Consider the following 15,590-nt stretch of genomic DNA (forward strand, 5'->3'; position numbering starts at 1 on the left):
GGATTCCAAGAGGGTCTTTGGTATTCGAGAGTAACACTGACCCCTTTTATTCATTATCTGCTAGCAAAAGTTAATAAAATTATTAATTACCCAGAAACTATGTCTCTTGAACTTTTTATGTCACAGTAAGAATGTATCAAGGCATCAATCGTGTAAAAGTGTCTAAGATCATATTCTCTCTTTAGGAAGTGTGAAGTTGGGGCACCTAGGTAGCTCAGCGGATAAAGCACTGGCCCTGGATTCAGGTCAGACCCGAGTTCAAATCTGACCTCGGACACTTGATACTTACTAGCTGTGTGACCCTGAGCAAGTCACTTAACCTTCATTGCCCTGCAAAGAAAAAGAAAAAGAAAAAGAAATGTGGAGTGTCTGATTGAATTGGAAGGGTTGCTTAGCATCAATTAGTTGAAAATCAACCAGGACCTTGGTGTCTCTGAAAAGACAAGTCTGTCAGCCCTGGATGAGAGCTGAGCAGTTGTGGTATTCTTTTTTTTTTGTTTGTTTTCTTTGTGGGGTAATTGGGGTTAAGTGACTTGCCCAGGGTCACACAGCTAGTAAGTGTCAAGTGTCTGACTTGAGCTAGTAAGTGTCAAGTGTCTGAGGTCGGATTTGAACTCAGGTCCTCCTGAATCCAGGACCAGTGCTCTATCCACTGCACCACCTAGCTGCCCCAAGAGCTGAGCAGTTGTAGGGAGTTCTAGGCAAAGTCTGAGGAAACCAGCAGCTTTGTGAATCATAGCACCTTCACCTTTGCCAAAGGATGAGACCGGGACACAGACGGGGTGGGGGCGGGGTTGATTTTCTCCCTCCCCCCACAATCAAGCCGTGATGTTTTGCAGGGGTGATACTTGTACAGTCAGAAATACCATAACCAACTCCAATTCTGCTTTAGCTCATGACCCCCCCCAGAATCCTTCTGGGCTTCTCTCCTCCACCACACAGTGACCTTATTCACTTTCTAAATGTCTCACACTTATAAGCATTTATTAAGTGCCACTTTGTTCCAGACATTAAGCCCCAGGGATACAAAAGGCAAGAAAACAGTTGCCTCTGATGGATGAGTTCATTCCTGAATCTCCTTTTGAGAAAACACTCATGTTAAACAACCTCATTTTAAATCTGCTTCTAGCCCAGGACTTCCCAAGGCTTTTTCTGGATCTTGTCCTAGTGTAGGCACCTTCTGCCCCCCTCCCCCCCCCGCCGCCCCCCCCCCCTTTTCCCTTTCCCAAGTTGTCTTCTCTCTTCAGAACATAATCTTCTTGGGGCCAGCTAGGTGGCGAAGCACCGGCCCTGGATTCAGGAGGATCTGAGTTCAAACCTGGCCTCAGACACTTGACACTTACTAGCCGTGTGACCCTGGGCAAGTCACTTAACCCCCACTACCTTGCAAAACAAAAAAACAAAACCAAAAAAGAACATAATCTTCTTGAGGGCAGGGACATTCTTTTATTTTGCTTATATTTAGCACTATGGCAGACACCTAGGAAGCACTTAATAATTTTTTTTTCTGTCTAGTGTGTTATCCATAATTTGGATCTTTTTTTTCATATAGCTGTTGATAACTTGTCCCTCACAGAGAGCCATACCATATATGAGTATATATATATATATATATTTGGGGGGGGTGATGAGGGTTAAGTGACTTGCTCAGGGTCACACAGCTAGTAAGTGTCAAGTGTCTGAGGTAAGATTTGAACTTAGGACCTCCTGACTCTAGGGCTGGTGCTCAATCCAGTGGGCCACCTAGCTGTCCCCGCATAATTATTTTTTTTAAGAGGAAGAAGAAAAAAAATCCTCAAAAATGATTGACACATTTTAATGATCTGACTATGCAAGCATTCCTCCACACCCTTGTACTTCCCACTTTCAATGCTGATTGATTAATTGGTTTAGGGCCAGGCTTGCTCTTTGTAATGTTGGTCCCATTCATTTATTTTTTTTTATTTGTTTGTTTTTGCAGGGCAATGAGGGTTAAGTGACTTGCCCAGGGCCACACAACTAGTGTCAAGTGTCTGAGGCCAGATTTGAACTCAGGTCCTCCTGAATCCAGGGCCAGTGCTTTATCCACTGAGCCACCTAGCTGCCCCAGTTCCATTCATTTATGGATTGTGGCTGTTCTAAGACAACAAGCACTTATTAAGTATCTATTAGTGTCAGGTAGTGTGATAAGCACGGAGGATATAAAGAAAGACAAAAGACAGTCCCTGCCCTCAAGCAGTTCACAGTCTAATAAGGGAGACAATATGAAAATGACTAGGTACAAATAAGCTAGATACAGGATAAATTGGAAATAATCAACAGAGGAAAGGCACCAGAATTAAGAGGAAGCAGGAGGGGCAGCTAGGTGGTACAGTGGATAGAGCACTGGCCCTGGATTCAGGAGGACCTGAGTTCAAATCTGGCATCAGACACTTGACATTTACTAGCTGTGTGACCCTGGGCAAGTCACTTAACCCTCACTGCCCTGACCAAAAAAAAAAGTTCTTAAAAAAAAAAAAAGAGGAAGCAGGAAAGGGTTCTTGTAGAAAGTGAGACTTTAGCTGTGACTTGAAGGAAACAGAGATAAGGAAAATTCCGGGTTTGGGGGTTGATAGCCAGTGAAAATACCTGGAGTAACAGCAAGGAACATAAAGGAACAGCAAGGAGGTCAGTGTCAGTCAAGAACAAAGCAGGTGAAAGGGAAGAATGTGAAGTAAGTCTAGAAAGAGGAGACCAGGTGATGAAATGCTTCAGTGGATTTTATAATTGATCCAGGAGGTAACAAGGAACCACTTGAATTTTATTGTAATTGTGTATATTTTTTCTTGGCTCCGCTTGCTTCAATTTGCTTCAGTTCTTGTAAGTCTTCCCATGCTTTTCAGTATTTATTATATCCATAGTTTCTTATAGGGTAGTAATAGTCCATTATATTCATGTACCACAATTTATTTAGCCATTCCTTTATCAATGGGCAGGGACAGTTTGTTGGCTAAGCAGATAGAGCATCAGGCTTGGAATTAGGAAGACTCACCTTCATGAGTTCAAATCCAGCCTCAGACATTTACTAGCAGTGTGACCCTGGGCAAGTCACTTAATCCTGTTTGCCCTTAAAAGGTTCCTCATCTATAAAATGAACTGGGGAAAGAAATTGCAAACCACTCCAGTATCTCTGCCAGGAAAACCCCCAAAATGGGGTCAGGGAGAGTCAGACACGATCAAAACAATTCAACAACAACAATCAATGGGCATTTATTTTGTTTCCAATTTTTTGCCACTACAAAAAGTGTTGCAATATTTTAGTGTATGTGGAGCCTTTCTTTGTATCAATGATCTCCTTGGGGTATGTGTCTAGCAACAGAATCTCTGGGTCAAAGAGTATGGACATTTTAGCTACTTGATTTGCATAATTCCAAATTGCTTTTCAAAATGGTTATGCTAACTCACAACTCCACCAACAATGCATCAGTGTGCCTATCTTTCCGGAACCTGTCCAAAACTGACTTTTTCCATCTTTTGTCATCTTTGACAAGTATTGGGGATGAGGTAAAATCTCAGGATCATTTTGATTCACCTTTCTCTTATTATTAATGATCTGAAACATTCTCTTATGTGTTTTTAATAGTTTGCTATTCTTCCGAAAACTGTTTATTCATATCCTCTGACCACATATCTATTGGGCTATATAACATATCTCTGTTAAAGGTGAGCTCATTGGCAGGTGTTTGTGAACTATAGTTTTGGAAGAGCAGAATCATGGGTTCGCTCTGTGAATCTGATGTAGTAGTCCCCTTCTTCTCTGTCCCCTACCAACCAGAGATTCAACATGCAACCTGCAAGTACTGAGTTGGAGGGAGCAGGCGAGAGAAGTGTAGGTCCCCTGGAAAGGAGATTGCTTTTTCAGCAGCTCCTATGAAATATTTACTTTCCAGGGAGGTTGTAGAGAGTAGTAGTACAAGTCTTGAGGAGACTATGTAGGACTCAGTCAGTAGGAGGGACTCACTGGAATGACAAATGGTGGCCCTGAAAGTAACACCAAATTCAGTTCCTTTCCAGGGGGAGGTGATGGGCTTTCTCTTTCTGTACTGGTTCACTTGCTCCTATAAGTCTTTGGCATCTTCTGTGTTTTCTATAAGATTAAATAAAAGCTGTTGCATCCCTATTGCCCATATTTCACATTGAGTACCTGCATAGGTTAGGGACTCTCTTACCCACGTTTAGGGAAATTGAGTCATGAACTATGATTTCTATTTTTTAGGAACTAAGATTTCTTTTGGATTTTTTTCCTGCATTAACTCCAGGGGAATATTAAAGGGAGAAAAAATGATCCTTTTTGGAGTCAGTCTTTGGGATTTAGAACCATTTCATGTGAACCTACAATTATTTTGGGGGGAGGGGTTGGGTCACAGGTTACAAATTTAGAATAACTTATTTAAAATTAAGGAAACAATATAATGCATAATCAAAGCAACTTCAGCCTGGTCCATTTGAAAGAGTTATTAATACCCCAAAATGGGAAATGGATGGAGGAATGGAAATTGACCCAGATTATATCAATTTCTTACAGAAGCCTAGCCTGTGTGAATCAAATGCCACAACAGGAAGACCAAAAGAGCCTGTAAACCACTTGAGTTAGCAAGTGTTTGATCTATTTGCCAAGTGGGAGAGATATGGCAGCCAAGGGCAGCACCAGTTTTAGAATATAAACTGCAAAATGTTATGGAAGACTTTGAGTTTAGCATCACCTCAGGAAGCTGTGAGAAGCAGAGGAAGGAAAAACAAATTTAGAGAAAGCTTGGCGAGAGCTTGGCAACTAAACAAATTCATCCTGAGGGCATTTAAAAATGAAATTGGAAGATAATATAAAAGATTAAAGTTGAGAAAGACATGTAAACATTTTTATGTGACACCTGTGGACTTTGTGTGACACTTGGATACTCCATGTGACACCTGGGCCACAGCAGCTGTGCAAGTAAGCAAGCCTACGTCATCAATTCTTGTGTCATCATCTTTAAACCTACAGGAAGCCAGGGTCACTTGGTTCATTACTCTGGGAAAGCGCAATGTTTGAATTGTCCACCAGGTGGTGCTATACTCATCGCCAACCAAGTGGTCTCATCAGGGTCTCTCTGGCACCGTACCTACAAGCCTCCTCCACACCACCAAATGGTCTGGCTCTAAACAGTTGGGCAAGTAAGCCAAAAGAAAATGTGACCAAAAGAAAACCTATTCTGGGGCAGCTAGGTGGTGCAGTGGATAGAGCACCGGCCCTGGATTCAGGAGTACCTGAGTTCAAATCCAGCCTCAGACACCTACTAGCTGTGTGACCCTGGGCAAGTCACTTAACTCCCATTGCCCTGCAAAAATTTTTAAAAAAAAGAAAAGAAAGAAAACCTATTCTGACCAGGTTCTGAATTTAGATTAGAGATCTATGAACCCCCAACCCTTCATCTGACATTCCCTTCTTGGGTGGAACAACCTATTCCTTCTTCATTCATAAGACACAGGGAACCATTAAACTATGGCCCCATTATTTATGTAGCATAACAAAAAGGTGGGGGAAAGGGTTTAGTGGGCTTATTTGGAATATTCCAACTCCAAACAAATCCCCAAACTTCCTTTTCCTTGCCTTCCTTCTGTTCTTTTGAGATGTCAGAGGGACAATCGCAAAACACTTGCACCCTGACCCTGCAATCATAGAAAAGATCAAGTGTGGGGAATGTTCAGGAGGGCAGCTGCATGTCTGAGACCCCCACCTCGAGGTCAGCACTATGATCAGTGGAACACGTGGAAAGAGAGGGAGGTAGATGGATGTCCCTATCTTCTTCCCAACCAAAGACTTCTTGTCTCAGAGCTCCAACTTTCCATGGCATCATCCCCTTCCCACTGTATTTATATTTCCCCACCCTCAATGAAGGGCATGTTGTCGGTGAACAAGGTTCCCTCTTTGTCCTCAAACAAGCATACCCAAAGGTACTGTGTGGGTGTGGGTTACATATTCTCACTATCAAGGACATTGGTGGAGGTGTCACATCTAGCCTCTAATAGCACAATCCCAGATGTGCTAAGAGAGGAAATGGAAATTGCACAAAAGAAAACAAAGAGGTTTAGGCTAGAGGCAACCCAACTGGGAGGATGTTGAGAGGATGCTTCCCAAGTTATGTGAAACCAGGGGGAGATTAAAAAAAATGTCTCAGCAAAGCACCTCAGAACATATCATTACAAGCAAAGCATGACCAAAAGAGAAAGAACATCAATCACTGCCACCTCATAGGCAGGCTTCCTTTCTCATCTATATAAATATTTTATTATGAGAATACAACACACACACACACAGTGGGCATTCTTGATGAGAGCAGTAGAAGGGAATGATGGGTAATCAAAAGGGGTGGACCATATCTTTCACAGTCCACAGTTGAATGAGATAGGTAGGAAATACAAGATCCCACTTATTATTTGGTAAAATCTACATGTAAACATGTTTGTATATGTACATGTATGTGTACATATACACATATGTATACATTTATAAGTATATATGTATATATACACTTAGAAAACATTTCATTTGGTAGAGCAAAATGTTCTTGTAGGCTCTTTGGAGAAAGATAAAATGTTTCTCATTCATTCATCAGAATCATATAAGAATCTTTATTCAATGATCATTAACATCAAGTAATAGGGAAGATCCAGTTTAGATTCCCAATAGATGGTATACTCTGGCCACTCCAGCTTGGGAATTACGTTGTTTCCATTGCCTCAAGTGACAGGTTATTTCAACCTTCTGGATGAGATCCATAATCACTCCAAGGAAACTGAGTGGACAAAGAATGCCAGTCATTCAGATGCTGATATGTAATTGGACATGCATTGTATAGAACTTGTCTAGCAGCATACATATTTCCAACACACATTGCACATGGACAATGAGTTGAGTCCATAATTGTACAGGAAGAAGAATTCAGGAAAGATTGCCTTTGGGAAATTACAATATTATTTTAATAACTTCAAGCTTCTCCCTGAAACAAAGGCCCCCAATCATCATAACATTTATGTATTTGTAAGGACTGCAAAGCACTTTATATACACTAGCTGATTTGATTCTCCCAAAAGCGCTGTGAAGAAAGTATTACAAGTATTATTATCTCCATTTTATAGATGAGGGAACTAAAGCCCAGAGAAATTAAATGATTTGCTCTGGGTCATGCAGACTCACAGAGGGGAAGGTATTTGACTAAAGAATCATGGGCAGAGCGGGGAAAAGATCATAGGTCTCCTGACCGCCAGGTGCATAGCTCTTTCCTTTACATTGGCAAAAGCACTGAGAGAAGGGGGAAGAGATGAGGAAGGAGAAGGGAGGGAGGAGAAAAGAAAAGAGAGGGGAAGGGGGCAGCTAGGTGATGCAGTGGATAAAGCACCGGCCCTGGATTCAGGAGTACCTGAGTTCAGAATCTGGCCTCAGATATGTGACCCTGGGCAAGTCACTTAACCCCCATTGCCCGCAAAAAAAAAAAAAAAAAAAAAAGAGGGGAAGAGGTGGAGGGGGAGAAGAGATAATGGGAGAAAGAGAAGAGATGGAGTGGAGGGAAGAAAGGGCTTTGGGAGGGAGGAAAACATGGTGAAAAGAGAAAGAGAGGAAAGAGAGGGGAGGGGGGAAAGAGACATGGAGAGAAGGAAAAGATAGGAGGTGGGAAAAGAAGCAAATGTCAGACTTGGGGGGGAGGGGAGAGGAAGAGGAGGGAGGGAAGAGACATAGGAAGAGAAGTGAGAAGAAAGGGCAGAATCAATGGGAAAAAGAGAATTGGGTGGAAGAAAGAAGTAAGGAAAGAGGTAAGAGGATGGAAAGAGGGGAAGGGAAGGAAAGAAGAAATGGGAGATAGGATGGAGGAAGAAAAGATGAAGGAGGATTGGAAAAATGATGGGTAGGAAAATGGAAAAAACTTGGGGGAGGAAGAAAAAACAAGAGGAAGGGAAAGATATGGGGGAGAAGAGGGAGAGAGAAGGGGTCAAGGGAAGAAGAGATGGAATCAGGAAGAGAGATGAGGAGGAGAGACGAGAAAGAGAGCCCAAGAAGAGATGGATAGAGACAGGGCAACAAAGAAGAGGAAAGGGGAGACAGCTGCCCCTCCTTGCTTCCACCTAGAGGGGTTGGGGGGGGCAGGGGACTAGGGAGGGCAAGTGCAGGAAAAGGGGACTGTGGCAGGGGTGGTGGTGCAGGGGGAGGAGGCTGTGACATGCATGATGAGGCAGGGGGAAAGGGAGAGTCCAAGGGAAAGAGCCTTGAGACCTAAGGTTCTTGGCTCTGCCCTTCCCCAAGTGGGCTTGGCAAGTGGCTTTGGGCAAATTCCTCATTCTGAGCCTCTGCTTTGATGCCATTGGAAAAATGAGAGGGTGGCTCAGATTGGTCCCCAGCAAGATCCAGAATGTCAGAGCTAAGGTTGGAGGACTAGAGATCCATCAAAATCTATCCCCTCCCACCTAATTTTACCGCAGGGGAAACAAACCCAGAGAAGGGAAGCCACTTGCCCAGGGTTACAGAGCAAATCAGGGAATGGGGTCAAGACCGGAAGCACAAGTCCTGGGGTCTGTAAATCACCTTAGTGTATTGATGGCTCCTGCCCCCACCCGAGGCTGGAGTCTGTGGCAACCTCTAAGAGTGGGGAGCTGGGAGAGAGGAGGAGGAGAGGAGCCAGGGGAAGGGGGAGTGGGGAGGGAAGGGGAAGGAGAGAGAGGGGGCTCCCTGGAATAAAGGGAGAAGATGGGACAGAAAAGGAAGACAGTTTAGAGAAAACTGTGAAGAGAGGGATGGAGGAAGAGATGGGGGAGAACAGAATTGAAAGAGGGAAAGAGGTGTTGGGGGGAGCAGGAAGAGGGGGAAGAGACAGGGGGAGATTGGCATAAATAGGGAAAAGATTTGGAGGAAATTAAGAGACATTGGACAGAGTAAGAAAGGAGAGGAGAAAGCCATGAGGAAGAGATGAGATTGGAGGGGAGGTCAAACTAAAAGGAAAAAGGGGAAGAGATGAGTGAGAAGGGAGACCAGGATAGAGAGATCCAAGGAGGAAAGAGAAGGGAAGGGGGGGGGATGCCAAGAGGGCAGAGGTAAGATGGAGGATAGAAAAGGGAAAGATGAGATGGGAAAAGGACATGGGGAGAGTCACCCAAGTCCGAGTGAGCAATGAACAAGGGGGAGCTACCTCTAGAGAATGACACCAGGTCAGTAAGTTTCCCTCAGGGCTCTTTCCTAGGGCTTTCAGTTTCCCTTTCCCAGTACCGCCCAATCATACCTAAGCACACCTGTAGGCACCTGGCCCCGCCCTTTTTTGCCTGGGAGCAGCAGCGGGATTTCTAAATCTATTTCCATTTTTCATACATCAGAGGTACTCCCTCCAGCTTAGCTGGTTAAAATGAGGCCGTTGGAGCTCCTGACTTTGGAAATCCACAATGTTTTCCAAAACTCTCGTGCTGCTGTTTTCTCTGATCTCTGGGGTGATCTCGAGGCACCTGGCCCCGACCCCCACCAACCCTCCCAATGAGAGAGGTTGTCAGATCAGCCAATTCAAGTCTCTTTCACCTCGGGAGCTGGATGCCTTCAAGGTGGCCAAGAACGCCTATGTGAGTAACTGAATGGCTGGGAGAGGTCCCCATGTCCTCCATGATGCTACTTTCTAACACCTCCTTCCACTAGTGGTCTAACCTTACGCTCCCTCCTCCCTGTGATCTAACCTTGATCTCTTTTACTGTGATCTAACCTTCTCTCCCACTTAGAGACCTTGAGCTCCATCTCTTTTTCTGTTTCTAACCTCCATCCTACTCAAAAATTCCTTATGCTATATGGATCCTGAGGACCCTGAAAGCATCTAGAAGGGTCACAAACCTTTAACTTCTTCCTCTTCAACCCCCACAGGAGGAATTCATGCGTCAGAAAGGGAGGAAATGTAGCTCCAAACTATTCCATAGGAACTGGGACCTTCGGCAACTACCGGTAAGAAGGAAAGCTTCATTCATCCCCCTTGGCCAGTCAGTCCCCCATCATCTGTACCCGCCCCCAAGTCTCCCCAGTTTCCCCTCTCCCAAGTTTCCTCTCCCCTCTCTTCCGTCCTCTGTCTCTCCTCCCTGTCTTCTCTACCGTACCCTCTTCACCTACCTCTTCTTCACATCACCTGTCATCTATCCCCTCCCAGCTGTCAGATCGTCTCATAGTCCTAAAGGCTGAACTGAAATTGACTCTGGAGACTTTGAAAGCCATGGATAACCCTGACCTGGAGAAGGTCCTGGCTCAACCTCTGCAAACGCTCAGCCACATCAACCAGGAGATCCAAAGCTGTGTAAGTACTGGAGTATGGTGTCGATCAGGGAGAGATCATCCTGAACCAATGGGCGTAGAGCCTTTTCCTGTCTCCCAGATGCCTCAGTCCCTTTCGGTGATGCTGAGAGGCCGGCATGCCTGGATTCCTTCCCCCCTCCCCCAACAGTCAAATGCCTGGCTCTCTTTCCCTTTGGTTAAGTACCCTCTCTTCCCACACAGGTTACTCCCCTGCCTTCTAGAGGACCCAAGCCTTCTGGCCGACTCTGGCTACATAGACTCAATGAGGCCAGGAAGAAGGTGAGTTACACAGGGTACTGGGCTTCCTATCTCAATTTCCAGGGCACCCTTGGCTAGAGGGGAGGTGTCAGGGGGACCCCGGAGTCTGGGCAGGCAGAAGCTCTGTATCCCCCTAAGAGAGGAGGCAGGGAGACTCCCAAGGCCCCTTCTCCATGTTTCTAACTCTCTTTAGGAATCTCAGGGTTGCCTAGAAGCTTCAATCATACTCAACCTCTTCCGACTCGTGAACCAAGATCTCCACTCTGTTGGTGATCCAGGCCTAGCCTGAACTAGGCATCCTGAACTCTGAGGCTGGACTTAGTTATTTATACACTTCCAAACCTTATTTATAGCCGGACGCTCTTTCTTTTATTTATTCCCCGCCCCCCCCAACACTTATACACTCTATTTATATTCCACAGAATGGTTTTGTACTTTTGTATTTTTTTTTGTTTACATTTTGTTGAATAAATAAAATCATTTACTATGAAATTGAAAGCCTGTGTGTGGTTGTATAGTTGTAGACATGCATAATTATATGTGGCTGTGAGCAAGTGTGATGGTGAGGTTTGCGTGTGTGGTTGTGGGTCTGTGTGTATGTGATTGTGGGTTTCTGTGTGTAGCTGTCAGCAAGTGAGACTGCAGATTTGTGAATGCAATTGTGGGTCTGTATGTATATAGTTGTACATCTGTGTATGGCTCTGAGCAGGTAGGATTGTGGGTTTGTGAGTACAGTTATGAGTTTGTGTGCGTAGTTGTGGGTCTGTATGGCTGTGAGCAGGTGAGATTGTGGGTTTGTGAGTACAATTGTGTGTTTGTGTGTGTAGTTGTGGGTCTGTGTGTATGTGATTGTGGGTTTCTGTGTGTAGCTGTCAGCAAGTGAGACTGCAGATTTGTGAATGCAATTGTGGGTCCATCTGTGTAGTTGTACATCTGTGTATGGCTCTGAGCAGGTAGGATTGTGGGTTTGTGAGTACAGTTGTGAGTTTGTGTGTGTAGTTGTGGGTCTATGTGTATGTGATTATGGGTTTCTGTGTGTAGCTGTCAGCAAGTGAGACTGCAGATTTGTGAATGCAATTGTGGGTCCATCTGTGTAGTTGTACATCTGTGTATGACTCTGAGCAGGTAGGATTGTGGGTTTGTGAGTACAGTTGTGAGTTTGTGTGTAGTTGTGGGTCTGTGTGGCTGTGAGCAGGTAAGATTGTGGGTTTGTGAGTACAGTTGTGTGTTTGTGTGTGTAGTTGTGGGTCTGTATGGCTGTGAGCAGGTGAGATTGTGGGTTTGTGAGTACAGTTGTGTGTTTGTGTGTGTAGTTGTGGGTCTGTGTATATGTGATTGTGGGTTTCTGTGTGTAGCTGTCAGCAAGTGAGACTGAAGATTTGTGAATGCAATTGTGGGTCTGTATGTGTGTAGTTGTACATCTGTGTATGACTCTGAGCAGGTAGGATTGTGGGTTTGTGAGTACAGTTGTGAGTTTGTGTGTGTAGTTGTGGGTCTGTATGGCTGTGAGCAGGTAGGATTGTGGGTCTGTGAGTACAGTTGTGTGTTTGTGTGTGTAGTTGTGGGTCTGTATGGCTGTGAGCAGGTAGGATTATGGGTTTGTGAGTACAGTTGTGAGTTTGTGTGTGTAGTTGTGGGTCTGTATGGCTGTGAGCAGGTGAGATTGTGGGTTTGTGAGTACAGTTGTGTGTTTGTGTGTGTAGTTGTGGGTCTGTATGGCTGTGAGCAGGTAGGATTGTGGGTCTGTGAGTACAGTTGTGTGTTTGTGTGTGTAGTTGTGGGTCTGTATGGCTGTGAGCAGGTAGGATTATGGGTTTGCGAGTACAGTTGTGTGTTTGTGTGTGTAGTTGTGGGTCTGTATGGCTGTGAGCAGGTGAGATTGTGGGTTTGTGAGTACAGTTGTGTGTTTGTGTGTGTAGTTGTGGGTCTGTGTGTATGTGATTGTGGGTTTCTGTGTGTAGCTGTCAGCAAGTGAGACTGAAGATTTGTGAATGCAATTGTGGGTCTGTATGTGTGTAGTTGTACATCTGTGTATGACTCTGAGCAGGTAGGATTGTGGGTTTGTGAGTACAGTTGTGAGTTTGTGTGTGTAGTTGTGGGTCTGTATGGCTGTGAGCAGGTAGGATTGTGGGTCTGTGAGTACAGTTGTGTGTTTGTGTGTGTAGTTGTGGGTCTGTATGGCTGTGAGCAGGTAGGATTATGGGTTTGTGAGTACAGTTGTGAGTTTGTGTGTGTAGTTGTGGGTCTGTATGGCTGTGAGCAGGTGAGATTGTGGGTTTGCGAGTAGAGTTGTTTGTTTGTGTGTAGTTGTGGGTCTGTATGGCTGTGAGCAGGTGAGATTGTGGGTTTGCGAGTAGAGTTGTGGGTGGGTCTGTAGTGCGATTGCAGGTAAATGGGACTGTGGGTATGTACGTGGTGGCTGGGATCTCAATGTGGGTGCTCTGCTCAGGGGTGCAGGGTAGGTATGGGTATTCTCTGGCCTTGTTTGTGGGCCTCTGGGAAGGCACCACCTGGGCTGGGAGATTAGATTGGAGGGAATAGGGTGTCCAGTCAATCAATACTGGCTGACCCTGAGTGGGGATGAAGTGGCTTGGACCCAAGTGATAGATACCCAGGAGAAGGTGGGGCCCTCAGAGGATGGGGCTGGGTGCTGGGCTTGTCAGGGTCAGCCAGGAGGGGTCAAGTTAAAGCTCCCAGGTGCTGGGATCCCATTGCCCACCCCGCACCCCAGCCCTGTCCCTTATCTCTTCCTGGCCAGGTTCTTCCTTTCCCACCATCTCTCTCCCCAAGGCTCTTATAAGGAGCTTGGGGAGCGCTGACGACAGGTGCCGGTCTGTCTTCTGTCTGCCTTTGGCCATGGCCGCATCACTCGTCCGGTCGCTACTCCTGCTGGCCTTACTGGGAGCCCTGCCAGGCGCCGGGGCCGCATGTCCCGAACCCGCAGTCCTGAAGCCCGCCGACGGGCCCCGCGTGTGCGCCCGCCTCTTCGACAAGAGCGATGCCTACTACGAGAACTGCTGTGCGGGCGCCCAGCTGAGTCTGGAGCCTGGGGCCGACCTGCCCTACCTGCCCTCGGACTGGTACCACAGCGCCTCCTCCCTAGTGGTGGGTCCCCGCTGTGAGCTCACTGTCTGGTCTCGTAAGGGCAAAAGCGGTAAAACCCGCAAGTTCTCAACCGGAGCTTACCCGCGGCTAGCGGAGTTTCGCCTCGGGATATTCGGAAATTGGAACAACGCCATCGCCGGTCTCTACTGCAAGTGTAACTAAGCCGGCCCGGGGCGCAAGGAGCTCCCCGCGAGGACCCTTTTCCAAGCCAGAGCCAGCCTTGGACCCCGACCCCGTGCCCTTCTCGTTGCCACCTGCTGACCGGCCACATGCCCAGATGAGCCCCTGGACCCGGCTCGGGTGCCCCTAGAGCATCACTCACCAAGTGCGGGGACCCAGGAGACAGCTCTCAGCCAGAACTCCACCTCCAAGAGCCCCAGACACTTGACACTTACTAGCTGTGTGACCCTGGGCAAGTCACTTAACCCCAACACCTGGTACCCCCAGTCCAGCCCATTAGCTGTCTAGGGCTAGGAGAGCTCACTCTAGCCCCAGAATCTGAGAGTTTCCAGCTGTCACCAGTGACAGTCCTGCCAGGATTCCCAGTTGGGCCCTTTGCCTTATCCCATAAGTGATCATCTGAATCTCTCCTCACTACACCACAGCTGCCCTGGACCACTGAGGCTGAGCTCAGAGTGAACCAGGAGACCAGGCACCCAGCCTAGGAAGCCCCCAGCTCACCTGACCCTTCTTATCTTCTTAGCCCCATCTTTCTGCACCCCTACCCATTTCTGCTAATAATCTGGGGACATCAGCCCCAGATGCTGCCATCCCCTGGATAAAGAGCTTTGGTGAAAAGATTCAACACTATCTCTTCCTTTTTGGGGGGGAGGGGAGCTCAGTGTAAAAATTCATGGAGGGCTTTGTAGGGCTTGGTCCTCAGGGGATGGTCAAATTCAGACACCAGAGACAGACAGAAATAGGGACAGAGACACAAACCAGAGCACTTTAATTTAGATATTTCTTTTTTTTCAATTTAGGTATTTCTATAGGGATGGGTGATGAGGAGAGGCATTGGGGAGTCCTGACAGGTACTAGCAGAGCTCCAGGGAAAGAAAACCTTGAGAGACTCTCCCACAAAACATAGCTCAGGGAGATTTCTGGGGAAGGCATTGGCATCTCTATGGGATATATTCAGGTGAAGATGAGGGATCCTCAGGTAATATTGGGGATATATTGGGCCCTTAGGGGAAATATTATCTGGGGGGCATATTTGGGGATATGAAGGGTATTTAGGAATATAGTAGGGGTTCCAGGATAGATAAGGGGTTCCTAAGAGAAGATTTAAGGCAACAATTTTGAGGGGAGACGAAAGGTTCTCAGTCTCTGAAGAGAATTTTAGGAGATAAATAGTAGAATAATGAGCAGGTCACTGTGAAGGGGGAGGTAAGATGACCCTATGGGGATTTTTTTGGGGGGGAAATAAAGGGTTCCTTAGAACTTGAGGGACATGTGGGGATCTGTGAGGGGATATTCTCTTCCAGGAGATGAGTTCTTGAGGGGGGCATTTAGGGGTTTAGAGGAGAAAAGGCAGGTCCCCAGGGAAGATTTGAGAAGATATCTTGGAGCTCCCAGGTCATGTTTGAGAGAAAGAAATCCCTAGGGAGGATATGTGTGTGCAAGGGGGGGATTTGAGGAATTCCTAGAGACTTTAAAGGCAGATGAGAGGTCCCTTGGTGGAGACATTTGGGACGGGTCGATGTTGGTTTTCTGGGAAAATATCTGGGCTAAGACGAAGGTGTTCATTGATATACTTGGGGGAAAGGGTGTGATTAAGGGGGGGGGCAGGAGCTAAGAAAGTGTGGCCCAGTGGGCCAGCCTTGGAGTCAAGTTCTAACTGTGATACACATTGGCTGTGTGACCCCAGGTAAGTCAACCTTTCAGTATCTCAGGCAACTGCAAGACAATATATTAGAGGCAAGAT

The 15,590-nt window shown here is 46.3% G+C and overlaps 2 protein-coding genes across 2 annotated transcripts; both read left to right on the forward strand.

The window, feature by feature from the left end:
- Positions 1 to 9,420: 9,420 nt before the first annotated feature.
- On the forward strand, positions 9,421 to 10,834 carry LOC122748209 (interferon lambda-1-like). Its single transcript, XM_043993887.1, has 5 exons — positions 9,421 to 9,591; positions 9,884 to 9,961; positions 10,161 to 10,304; positions 10,505 to 10,586; positions 10,755 to 10,834. The coding sequence occupies exons 1-5, from the start codon at positions 9,421 to 9,423 to the stop codon at positions 10,832 to 10,834; spliced, it is 555 nt and encodes a 184-aa protein (XP_043849822.1).
- A 2,565-nt stretch (positions 10,835 to 13,399) lies between these two features.
- On the forward strand, positions 13,400 to 14,468 carry SYCN (syncollin). Its single transcript, XM_043997140.1, has one exon. The coding sequence runs from the start codon at positions 13,418 to 13,420 to the stop codon at positions 13,826 to 13,828; it is 411 nt and encodes a 136-aa protein (XP_043853075.1). The 5' UTR covers positions 13,400 to 13,417; the 3' UTR covers positions 13,829 to 14,468.
- Positions 14,469 to 15,590: the final 1,122 nt, after the last annotated feature.

This window comes from Dromiciops gliroides, chromosome 3, assembly GCF_019393635.1.
Source record: "Dromiciops gliroides isolate mDroGli1 chromosome 3, mDroGli1.pri, whole genome shotgun sequence".
Taxonomy (NCBI): Eukaryota; Metazoa; Chordata; class Mammalia; order Microbiotheria; family Microbiotheriidae; genus Dromiciops; species Dromiciops gliroides.